This window comes from Pezoporus flaviventris, unplaced genomic scaffold (assembly GCF_033815535.1).
Source record: "Pezoporus flaviventris isolate CSIRO_AGI_PZ_B2104156 unplaced genomic scaffold, CSIRO_AGI_Pfla_v1 ptg000029l, whole genome shotgun sequence".
NCBI lineage: Eukaryota > Metazoa > Chordata > Aves > Psittaciformes > Psittacidae > Pezoporus > Pezoporus flaviventris.
Window position 1 is genome coordinate 14321122 of NW_026892577.1, and position 13080 is coordinate 14334201.

The 13080-nt window shown below is 39.2% G+C and overlaps 1 protein-coding gene across 4 annotated transcripts in view; it reads right to left on the reverse strand.

The window, feature by feature from the left end:
- Window positions 1-9502: 9502 nt before the first annotated feature.
- Window positions 9503-13080, reverse strand: part of TNKS2 (tankyrase 2) — a 29843-nt gene continuing 26265 nt past the window's right edge. For all 4 annotated transcript variants that reach the window (XM_061459174.1, XM_061459173.1, XM_061459172.1 and 1 more), the window contains 3 exons: window positions 12887-13073; window positions 12031-12187; window positions 9503-11718 (listed from right to left, as the gene is read on the reverse strand). In XM_061459174.1, coding sequence (XP_061315158.1) covers window positions 11656-11718; window positions 12031-12187; window positions 12887-13073 — 407 coding nt within the window. In that variant the 3' untranslated portion in view covers window positions 9503-11655. The remainder of the gene's footprint in view (window positions 11719-12030; window positions 12188-12886; window positions 13074-13080) is intronic.

The following is a 13080-nucleotide window of genomic DNA, read 5'->3' on the forward strand; positions in this document are numbered from 1 at the left end:
TAATGGCTCTCGGGGATGCTGCTCTCTGAAGTCCCTCGGCATGAAATGGTCTCTTGCAATTCATCTCCCGCTAACGGCAGCTCCAAGACGACAGTCTCTCTCCTTTTGTTTTTGAGGTTTTTTCAGTTCTTTTATCCCAGGCTGAAGCTGCCTGTGTTCTCATTGGAGCCGAGAGGGCGCACTGTGAAGGTTTTCTCCCCTCAGCTCTATTCTCTTTCAGCCCTCAGCAGACTTCGGGGCAAGCTGGAGGCCCTATGGAAAGCGGGGCCTGATGTCATCCCACCCAGCGCGGGGCCAATGAACGCCCTCCAGCACCCGGCTCCGCCACACACGTACACATCAATGGCATCTTAATAGCTTCTGGGGCTTTTTAAAGCTTTATTAGTCCACAGTAAATAGCAGTGGTAACGTGACTGTTTGTTTCAAAGGGTGTCTCTGAGCCAGGAACTTCATGGTGCCAGAGTCATGTAGGAAAACAGGACCAGGAAACAAAAAATAGTTTGGTTTAAGAAGTTATTATAGCTCTAAGGGAGATAAAGGCTCCTGTTTTCATTTCTGGGAGTCAAGGCAGCCTTGGGGCGAGGGCCAGCCATGTGCAGGGGGCCCTCTGAGGACAACACTGGGCCACCAAGAGTCTTTGGACAAGTGACCTGTTCTGCCAGTAGCAGGATGATGGGAAGAGCCCAAATTGCCTGGTGCCAGCTGCTTTTTTCCTTTCAATGTGCCAACATGGCAAACGTGGTTTAAGAACAAAACATCACAGATTTAGGAATACACACCCAGTGCCATCAGCATAGGGTCTGTCACAGTTCGCTCTGCCTTTTATGTGACTCCTCACCTGCCATGGCCGTGCAGACGTTTCATTGCCTTCCTCATGCTCTTTACTGCCCCAGGAAATTAGACTCAGATAGTCATGTACATTTCTGCCTCTGTAGTTCCTCTGCCCACAATTTGATGGCTTGGTGGGATTCTCAGAGATGCTAAATCCTGTTAATCAGAAAATAAGGCTGGAAAAATCATAATTTCCTGTAGAATAGTTTTGGTTGGGTTTTTTTCCTTACATAGTCTAGGTAAGGACTAAGTACTTATAAGTACTCTTTGTAAATCTGAAATAGTGATTTATTGGGCACCTTCTCTTTTCTATGCATCTTGGAATTCCTCTTCACCGCATGCTTTTGCAGTTAACCCAGTTAGCTGGCACAGCACCCCAAGGCTGTGGAACACTGCTTACGCCATCAACTTCAGTCAGCAGAAGGTGGCTTTGCAGCTGGAAGAAGTGACCTTGTCCTTCCTTTTTTTGCTGTTGCCCATGTTTTCATGTCAGTGCAAGTGTTTATGCAGCCACATCGCAAATGAGATCAGGGAACCAGGCTGACATTCTGAGGCAGGAGAAGTTTTGGCTGGATCAGATTCCCCAGGTGGTTGTATCAGCAGCAGGGAAGGAACAGCACAGGAGCTGAAGAGGGTGCCCAAAGTCAGGGGAGCCTGCCTCTTTCAGTGACAGGACTGCTGAAATCTCACTGGAAATGGCTGTAAATCAACAGCATAGGCTTTTTATTTCTTGAATGCAATTAGGGGTCCACAAAGATCTGTTTATTTATGATTTACTATATCTGCTCTGAAGAAAGGGTGATTTCAAACTAACTACTGGCAGTGTTTCTCTTAACATCATGTACAGTAAATTACACAGTGGAGCTGGCCCAGTATAACTACCAAACTCCCCACATGCATTTGCTACAGCATCTACAGGGAGCCAGGCTGGCCCAGCAGCAGCAAGGAAAGGCTGTGAATCTTTGGCGCTAAAGATCACCAAAACCTTGAGATCTGTGTGGTTTCACAGAACTAACAGCAGTTCTGTTTGCCCTCAATCTGTAACTGCTCTGAGTTGTATATTCTGGGCTTGGGTCGGCTGCTTGCTGTTGTTTCCAAGCCTGGCAGGCAGTGAGCACCTGCGCAGCTGAACCTACCCCTCCAGCGCCCTGCCACAGCATGTCTCACCTAGACAGCTTATTTCTATCTGGAAAACAAAGCTGGAGGGCAAAAAAAAGGCTGTTTAAAGGAGTAGATCACCCAGAGAAGCTCAACCGGGAAGAGAATGTGATAGTTTTTGCTGTGATGACAAAAATCATGGCCTTACTGACATGAGCTAAAAGCTTTCCTGTTACTGTCTTGATCAGAAGCTGTATTAAACACAGTCCTTGGCATTGCATTTAATGGGGCTATAATGCTGCACTTTACAGCCTCCATTGTCACTCCTACTCACACCTGAAGGCTGACAGCCACACTAGGGCTTGAAGGGATGATGATCACCCTTGGTGGCCTGTGCTCTTGTACAAGTTCTGTGGACTCTTACAGAAGTGCATTAGTCATTCAAGTTCATGTGTGTGTGAGCTGATCCCTAGTGAAGAGCATCCTTCCCCAAGTGAAGGAGCTTATTACAAGTGCTGCTGCTATTGGTTTGCATCAAGATTGCAACTGGAAGAAGTCAGAGAAAGAAGTATGATTTCTTCTGGCTCTGTTAAACCAACGCAGCTGTGAAAAAATGGTAGGATGTAAAGGGAGACCCCCCCCCCCCAGTCTATTAGAATGAGCCATGAGCACAATACCAATGTGGTAAGTCAGGGCAATATGCAAATGGCTGCATGTCCCAGAAACCCTAATCCTATCAAGAATGCAGAAAATGTTAATTTGACCATCTTTCACAGCTCATAAATCTATCTGTAGCAAAGCCAAGCTGCCAGATGTCATCGAGTAGCACTTCTTTGAGGCTGGCAGCCTCAGCATAGATGCCTGATCATGCCTCAGTAAAGACCAATAAAGAGCATTGTTTGTGTGGCCTGAGAGCAGCTTCTCACATTTTGCTACAATAGAGGAAAACAGTGGGAAATGTGCATGACTGATTGGCAGAACTGGTGGTCCCACTTGTCCTGCTTTCCACATACAGAGCTATATATTTCACATGCATTTTACATTGCTAGTATGCAGATTAATCTATGTTGTTCTTAACAATTAGTGGTGTATGTTCCTCAACTTAATTTCTTGAATCCTAAACTACAAATATAAGCTAGACATAGTTCCTTTTGCCTCAGGCAGATACTCCTTATTTACTTAAAACTTCTTAAAATGGCAAACAGTTTTTATTATGCTGCAATCATACAATTTAAGATTGAGAATAGAAAAATGCTATTTCAAAGCAAGCAAAGTTTTCTAAATCAAAGACCTCTAGAAATACGTACTCAATTTTATCCTTCTTAAAGACAAGGTTTAAAATTACCAGTTGCAATTTAGGTTCTCTATTATCAACCAGAATTAACCTAAATTTTACAATAGGGGTGATGAAACCCTGGCACAGGTTGCCCAGGGAAGTTGTGGATGCCCCATCCCTGGAAGTGTTCAAGGCCAGGTTGGATGGGGCTCTGAACAACCTGATCTAGTTGAAGTTCCCCCTGCTCACCGAAAGGGGGGTGGACTAGATGACCTTAAAGGTCCCTTCCAACCCAAACCATTCTATGATAAATTGCTTTTACAGTGTGTATATTAAAGCACCACAGCAGATATTATTGTGTGAAGTTACCTGTGAACAAGCTGGATAAACCTCATTTTTATCTAAACTGAAAAGCCTTTCAGCTTCTAAGCGACTATCACAAACTCTGGGTTGAGTCATCTTAATACAGAGTTGGGCTGAAAAAAGAAATTGGGCAAAATTATAGCAAATGCTGTAGAGAAACATCTGTACAGAAACAGGATTTTCCAGCAATAAAAATGATACAGGCTGTCTGCTATCTATAGGTAGAGAGATCCCCATGGAAACTGCTCTTCATTTAGGATGTGTATTCCTGTCACATGGCATCCACATCAATTGAATATTTTAGATCATTAAGTTCCAGCCACACAGAACAGACTTCTAGTGCTTCTTCAGATCAGATGCAGTCTATAGCAAGGCAGATTCTGAACCAAGAAGCTGAAGTCCTCAATGCCAGCAAGTCCCTGCTGTCTGTTAGGGTAGAGGGTGCACAGGCCACAGATGAGAGCCTGAGTCTTTCAGGTGAATGCAGGCTGTGATGCTATTTGTTCAGTGTCATCTCTGACAGTGGGGTTTCTGGAGTCACCTACAGCAGCGGTGGTGGAGAACGCAACAGGGACTCTCGGTATCACTCAGGGAAGAGGGTCAGATCGTCTGGCCACTCCAACCTTCCTGAACTACCCGTGAGCCCCTCCTGATGTGAACAAGCAGAAGTTTACTTCAGGGAGTAAATTTTAGAGACAAAACTATGTGTACAGCCTCTTCCCATTAGTATTACAAGCCAAAGCCCATTGCGACTGCAGTGTAAGGCAGAACTAGTGATCGTGAAGTGAGGCTTTTTTTAGGTAGCTGCAGTTGGAATTCCATTTGGTTGAACAGACAAAATGTTGTGAAAAAGAAGAAACCAGAATAAAGAAAGTTTAAAACTAAAGGACATATTTAATGAATTTGCTTAGGAATTTGGTTATGTTTTACCTCCAGAATCAGATACAACAGGGGAGAATGAATTGTGTCTGAGTTTGAGAAGCCAGCTCTTCTGGTTAATAATCTTAAAATACCTGTATTGCTAAATTAGGGTATGTATAAATATAGTTCTGATTAATTTTTCTGAGAACAACAGAATCCTGAGGCAAATACATGAGATTTCATCATTGCTTACAGATACGAGAAAATTCATTATGCTGTAACTACTAGGCGAGCAAATCCAAACCCACTATTATAACAGTATTTCAAGTAGGTTAAAGATGCTGAACCATAGGCTCCCCAAAATCTGTACTGCAAAATCGGTCCATTAAAGGAGACATATTAAGCACTATTTTTAAAAGCTGGTTGTTTGTTTTTTTTAAAGGAAAATATGTTATTTATTGATATTGCAACAAAACATCTGCAATACCCAACAATGCACCCTATTACACAATAATATTTAAGCCACTAATTGTACATTACATCATTACTTTCTTTTCAAAAAAATAAACAGAACCAAAACTTGATATATGAAATATTTAACTCATACATTTTGTTAAACTCCTTTACTGAAAAGCTGGCATTTTCTGGGAATGGGGAGGGAAGTCTCAGGAGTCAGGAAGGAGGCATACCTAAATCCATAACTATTTGTTTATGGACCATGTTGTATGAATCCTCGGCTATTAAAAGTTGCCACATGTACACAATTCTCATATCTCTTGCAAATTATTGTCATTTCAGTGTTTCTGCTGGACTGTTCCCCTACAGCAGACTTGTGGCACAAGTATATGTATAAATCAATACAAAGCTGGTTATACAGCAATTACAGTAAGCATGAAATATTCTTTCTAATTGGTCCAGGTCTGAAACGACTATTATTTCTTTCATGTATTTTACAAATCTCTGTCCTTTTATTAGGTGTTTCAAAAATTACAATTGATTAAGCTCACTTTTAATTGCAGGTGACATTTCAGAAGTGCCTTGGAATATGGTTTTAAACACAATTACATAAAAGGTTTCTATATTTTTTGTCCAACCCTATCCATAACTCTCATAACTAATAATGTCCATAATTCTAATGGGTTATTCCCATTAGAATTCCCTCCCTGTTACTAGTGTGCTCTGTGCTATTGAGGATTCCTTGAAACGCGCTAGCACCAGGTCGTTATTCTGTCACTCCATGTTATGTTGTCTCATTATACAAACGCTCGGAGGCTTTTAAATATATTTAAAGTGCTTATGTGACATACGTAAATAGCATGTTGGATAGAAAGTTTACTTTAAAAGTTTGCTGAACTTCTGAAATGAAATTATCTGACCTCTTCACAGTGAAGAGCAGCACTTTTCTCTATTTCTGGCTCCTTATCAGGACACTTAGTGCCTTTCATTCGAATTTTGTGTAGGTTATTGCAGACTTTCTTGTATACCACTGACCAGATTTTCTCTGTTAACGTCTCTGCCACTATTCTTGAGATGGTAAATTCTACCCAGCATTTTTTAACTCCATTTTTTTTCTTCAAGGTCTGTTCTACACTGTTAGAAATACATCTTACTAGTGATGTACTAACCTGTTCTCCATTCTTAAGAGCTTTAGTTCCAATAGCAGAACATTTCCTTAAAACCTATGTTTTTGCAGCTTCTGGTGCATTTTCACATTCCTAACATTTTAAATAAAGCTTTAGCATTAGTCCCGTATTCTGAAGTCAGTTTTATTTCTTTGTCTGATTACTGATTTCGGAATATTTGCATATAATAACCTTCTAAGCTATGTGCTTCAGGGACACTGTGCAACTACCCTTATTTATATAGTTTTTGGATTGTTCATAAATCTTAGGTTTTAGTAACCTAGTGCTAAGTTGGCCCTTTCCCTAAAGTAGTTCTTACCCTAAATCCTGAATTAAGAGTCTATGAATACAGGTGCTCTACTGAATATCTATTATTAAAAATGAAGCCCTTTAATACCAACCTAGACCTGATTTATTCTACTACATGTTTGTAATGCTTCAGTAGAATACTTCTATATAGGGAACCACGGTGTATCAGGTACTGGTCATCATCCACAGATCTATGTATATTTTGGACTAGTTGGTAGTTCATGCTATCATTAATTAAAACAATACTTAATGTAACCACTGTCAGCTTCCACTGACTATTTCAATAATTAAAGACTACTAGAACATCCTCCTAGGTTGTCATAAATCTTATATACACTGATTTTCCACTACTAATTTTTGCAACTATTTTTTTTTTCTGTACATGTAATTTCAGTTCTATTTACATGTCAATCCTATTAATTTATTTACCTGCTTAATTTATTTAACCACTTCTGCATCAGGCTTGGAACAAGTCCTACACCTATACATGTCTTCTGATCTATGATGCCCGCTGTCTCGCAAAACTGAATTTATTTCTTGTTGTGAAATACACTTCCAAATATACTGCTGGAACAGGTTACCTTTTTGAAGAGCAGCTGGACAACATGAAACCACACACCACTAGTCCCAAAATGATGCTTCTCAGGCTATTCCTATTATCTTCAACATTCAATATTAACCCTTTCCCACACATACCAGCCTAGAGCTGTAATAAACAGTGTATCAGCTGACATGACGCTGGTTTCCCAACTGTAAAAAGTCTCAATCATGTGTTCTTAGGCACTAGTGCATTTTATTTTGCTTATCAATCTACATGTAAAGTTTGCAAACATTACTATTATGATCTTTTTAAAACTCTTAATGGTCCCAACTGTAAAGCTTTGCAAGTAAGCATTCCCCTAGCTATATCCCTGAACCTGCGTTGTGCAAAGGCATTCTGTACGCTCCAACCATGTAAGAAACCACCCCAATCCCCTTTGTTGCTGCCCATTAAGATCCAAGTTGAAACACAGTTGAGTTGCAGCTGGATAAAATTAGCAGTTTTCTCAAGATTATGTAAGAAGAGATGGTTCTGACCTCCACTTCCTTCTTAGAAGTTTCTTGCTGCATCAAATTCTGCCTCCTCACCTGCCCTTCTCCCCACGACAGAATCCAGGTAGCTCATCTAATGCGACATACTTTAATTTACTGGTATGCTACCTACTGTGTTCTTTCAGCTTGTGTCTGATAATCAACGCTTCCAAAACAATGTTTTGAAGAACTATTGTTTAGGACATTTGCCTTTAGTTTTTAAAATCCTATTATGCTATTTATTTTTTTCCAGACATCATTTCCCAGGTTTGATGTTAATGTTTTGAATTGGCTACAACTTTCTTCACCTAAAGAAAATTCTTCTCAAGAGAAGCTATTCTGAAATCCCTGTAATGTCTGTACATTGCTTGTTTGATGTTTTAACTCAAATTGGGAAGTTGATGTACCACTATTATCTCAGCCATTCCTAACAAGTACATTAGTTATTCCTAACATAATTCTTTTTTGTGCTTGTAGAACTTGCCTGCCTTTCTTTACAGGGTTTTTTTTTTTTTAATCTGTCCCCTCCAGTCTGCCTTCTCTCAGTTACCAACCTTGCTCCCTTTTAAGGTAGAACATGTTAGCTTCAAACCAGTCATCTACATGCTTTTTCTTTTCATGTTGCATTCTATTCTGTCTGCCTGCAGCTGTTCCTTATCTAGTGAGCCACAAGCAGAGGGAAGAAACCCCTTGATAACTCTTAGAGTACCACTGCTTATACTTGCTGGAGATGAGCAAAGGGAGGCACACACCTCCCTCTACACCTTCAACTATAGCACTTCTCTTGCTGACACCACCTCCTACTACAACCTCAGCGTGTGCAGGAAAAGCACAGCTCCAAGAATCAGAGAGGGGCAGATCTCAGTCAGTCTTTCAGTTCACTGAAGGTAAGAAAACAGTCTGCTGTATTGTTGCATTAGTTGTGTACAAATCAAGCCATTATCATTGTTCAACTGGAAGGCAGAAGGCAAGCCAACCATGGGATTCTGTTGTTTCCAGCAAAAGAGGAAAAATTGTTTTACTATATCAAGTTCAGGAGATGAGAAGAAAGAGAAATGGCTCCTGGGCTGCAGCTCCCTCACTGACAATGGTGGGCTGCTGGAAAAGTCACTCTCTCAACTCAACTTTTCTCTGCTTCTTGATGAATGGAGTGAGAGAGTAAACAAGTGTGTGCTTGTCTACTCATATATACACACACGTATAGACACACAGCATGGCGTTCAATGAGCAAGTTCAGGGTAGAAAAGACACACCATTCTTTCCATTCTATATTAGTGCCAACAACCTCTCATGTGCATTGTACGGATATTAAATTTTTTAGTGTGACAGAAGAGTTTAGCTTAATCATTTTTTAATTTCTAAGAACTGAGGTCTAAGTTCGGAGTAAAGTTTTTAAGAAAAACCCCCTAACATTTTCAATTTACTTAGCGGCAGCACTTGATTTCATACACATTGCTTAGTTTTTTAAAAAAAAACTAATGCAGAACAGAAAGCTAATTTTAATTTTTTACAACCTTGATAGGTGGAATTTTCAGAAGCAATTTTATCAGAACTTGTATTCCCAAGATACTGTAAAAATTTTAATTACCCTTGATCTTACTAAACTTTTGCTCTCCTGCCCTCTAGTGCTCACATTTATTTAAATCATCTACGAAAGTCTGGTTTGGAAACTACCATGTAAGTGGTCCTACCAAAACAAAGTACTCACTGCACTATATGTGATCTAAGCAGTACTTTTGTTGTTGCTCACGTATGTATCATACTGCTACCTGTGTAGTTATCTGTAAGGCTACTTTTCATTTTACAAAACCAACGTAAGGCAGCTTTCTTTTTAAGTTTTGGACCATATAATGGAGTTTTAAATGCATAAAATTAAAGCTTATTTCTGGATTATTAAAACGCTTTCACTGATAATTCACTGTAAGTTTTTCATCCACATTTAAAGCTTTTTTAGTCAATGCAATTAATTTTGCATCTAATGATGTAGCTTGTTATAGTATTGTGCATGCTTCCATTTAAAACAATGGGTTGACATACTACATCCTTAATTACTCCCATACTACCAGAAAACCAGTGAATTAAATTTATTTAGTGTTAAATGGATATGGAATGTCATACAGTACATGTAAAGACACTTCAATATGAGTAAAGCAGAACTAATTGCACAAGAGATTAAAGGTTCACCTCAATAGTCAGTATTATCAAATCATTACAGCTTCCATCTTCAGAGTGCAAGGTATGTCATGCAAAAAAACAGCTCAAAAAATCCCCAGACAAAACCAACATTGTGGTATCACTTAAAATGCTATCATACCACAATATTTTACAAGACATTAAGCGATCATTCATAGAGACTGAAGCATTTTAGCAATAACAAAAAAGTTTTAAACATACTTAACAGATTTTGCATGAACACCAATTCCAGCATTACTATACCTAAGGAACAGGCAACATGCTGGGAGAAAGTACCTAAAAATCAAAGCCTTTTTTATTCATAGCCAATATTACTTTCTGCAAGTTATTATTCAGATTCCCCACATAACCGGGTAAGGTTCAATACATTTTTACATAGAGCATAATCACATAACCACCACATCAGCAAGACGATTTCATTATCTTGACCAGTTACTACATTTAAAACCATGGTATGGTAACATGCCCTGCAAAAAAATTGCCTTCTGGGATAGTGTCTTGTATGTAAATATGAAACAACTAAAATATACTCTTAACCACTTTAACCCCAAATGTACTATAATTTGTATTTACATATTTTTGAAATATGTAGGTAAAAACTGCAGATGGAAGAGAAGCAGAACACACAAGAGAACTATGACAGGGCTGACCAAACTAATCGGCGCATTCAGTAACCCCGAATGAGTCTTGAGAAGGGGGCTGTATCTTTTGCACTCTTCCTCCATCCAAGCAGTCTTACCAGGGCTACCAAAGGCCCTGGTAACCAACCAAACACTGCTGCAAGAGCTGCTCATCCCACTTACACACTCCTTGTCCAGCCGGCCGAGCACATGGAGCAGAACCTTGCACCCCGACCAGTTCCACTCAGCCAAAAGCACTGCAGATAAACACACTTCTACACACCTGCTTCAACTACAGCTTGAATGTTAACATGGAAGAAACACAGGAGATGACAAGATGGTTTTTAACATTTCCACCTCACAATACTCATATCCTTAGGGCACCAACAGGTAGATTAATTTACTAAAATAAGCATACAAAAAAGGCCAAGTTGTATGCCCTCATATTAGGAATAAACTATTTAACTTCCTGGCTTAAATGTAAGCAAGAGGAACTCAAGAAAGACCTCCTTGAGGTTAATTTTCCAACTACATTCAAAGAAAATAATTTACTAAAACTGTAACTTGCAAGGTCTACTAGCCTTGAAGTGAGGATACAGGTTAACTATACCTATAGTTAAATAAAAAACTTCAGAAGACATTTTATAGAAATAAAATATGCAACTCTAGGAAGTGGCTGGAAAAACACTTTTGTATTCAGCTGGAACATTCTGTTTTCATAGACCATCATTCTCAGGAATATGTTTTTCATAAATTAAAATACAGCACAAAAATTTGTGTATTCAATCTAAAGTTGCATATTTCTAAACCTCTTCAGATAAAATTTGCTTTCTCCCTCAGAAATAAGTGATAAACCCTGAAAAAAATTGCTTTTCAAATTAATCGTGCATGAGGAAAAACAGATGAACAAAACAATATCTGGAAAAAACATTTTGTACAAGGTTGCAGTTCTAAAACACTTATATTACAAAGCAATGTAAATAGTACAAAAGCTCTTATTTACAGTTTTACAAATGAAAACGTTTTCAGTGTAAATGCAGTGTTTTAAAGAACACAATATTAGTAAAATGCATTCCTGTATAGAGCATTACAAGTTCTACTAAATTTCAATGCAGTTTTGTATAAAACCATTGTTTCAAGTTAACTTTTGTTTATAATTTAGTACAGCCAAACCCCAGTTTATGCCTGGAATGGTATCTGTTAAAGTGCTGAAAAAGAGGACATTTCTGAAATTTTAGAAAACATACTGTACATTATTAAAGCTTTATCAAGTCAAAAATGGCATATTTTGTTCACATTTGCTACCACACCACCTGTGGATGAAAGTTTTTCAACAACTTATAATTAACAGGATGGCAGCCATTGGTATCTTCATATCCAAAGTCTGATGGTTTTCCACAAGTAATTTGTCTTAAGCTTCAGTGGTGGTTTCAGGTTTCATAATCTGGTAAGTGATCAAGTATTCTGGATAAGCCTGAAAAAGCAACACAGACATTCTTTATTACAGTTTCATTTCATTTACTGGATAAATTCAGAGTGTTTGCTAGAGAGGGGAAAAAAAGGTATTTATGCCACGGAAAATAAGGCAAAATGTCAAAGGTAAAATGCCTGGAGCATTCAGGAAACTAACCCTTTTACCTGCAACCACAGCTAGAGTTTGAGACAAAAGCAAGTCCTAGCACCTCAAAAGAAAGAAAAACCCCAAACCTACCACCCCCCCCAAAACTAAACCCCAACACATTCCATGCTTTAAAAAACAATATTTGAAAAATCAAATGTTATTTACCTGCTCCCCTCTGTAAATGACATATTCTGCCAATGCCAATCCATTTACACTGGGTCTTCCAGTAACCGAGTGATGTCCTGGGGGAGAATGAGCCATTTTCATAGCACTGAACTGCAGGAAAGACTTGCCCAGTGTTACACGACAAAACAGCAATTGCCTGTGTTAAAAGGGAAAAAGGACCATGGACGTATATTGTTTGTGAAGCTCCAGAAAGACTATCTTTGGAATTTGAAACATTCACTTGAGGAGAAGAGTAGAACTTTAAAGCCACTTCAGTCACTCTTTGTGATTCACTAAGTTCTGTTCTGAAGGACAGAAGTTATGCTCCCTAGTTCTCCGAGGGTGTCCCCTTCCACACCCCCCCCCCTTAATTCACTTGTTGTTCTAACACTAGATTTGTATCCAACAGTTATCCAATGGTCAAATCAACATCAAGGCCAAGTACACCTGTGTTTTAGTGTGCGAAGCAGCAGTCAGTGAGGCTGACTGTTACAAAGTACACCCGCCTCATAGAAACACAGCACCTGAATATCACAGAATTTCTCCTTTCTATGTAACAGGCAATGGACTAAACCCTTGCTGCTGCACCTTTCACACAAGCATCTAGCAGATCCTCTTCACTCTCTGGCTACCCAAGTCTGATTTTAACAGCAAGTTATGGGCAAAAGTTAGGTTAAATGCATTGAAGATATTTAAGACTTAAATATCAAAGTTTTCGGAAAGTATTAGGCCTGGCATATAGGGAGTGCTGAGAAGGTTTGGTTTCCAAGCAAATCCTTCTTCACAGAGACTTGCAGACTTGATGGACTATAGCACAATACACAAAAGCAAAATCAGATTATTTTTCAGGACTTACCTGTGGCAAACATAACAAGATCTATCTTTGTGAATTGGACATCCAGTGCCACCTCCAATGCCATACACATATTGATTGCTTTTGGAAGAATTTTCAGCAAAATAAATCCCAGCTCCAAACATGCCACCTATGTAGGCATGCCTCTCATCAAAGCCTTTGTGAATGATGGCATTCACAAATGGGGAGCCTAAGAG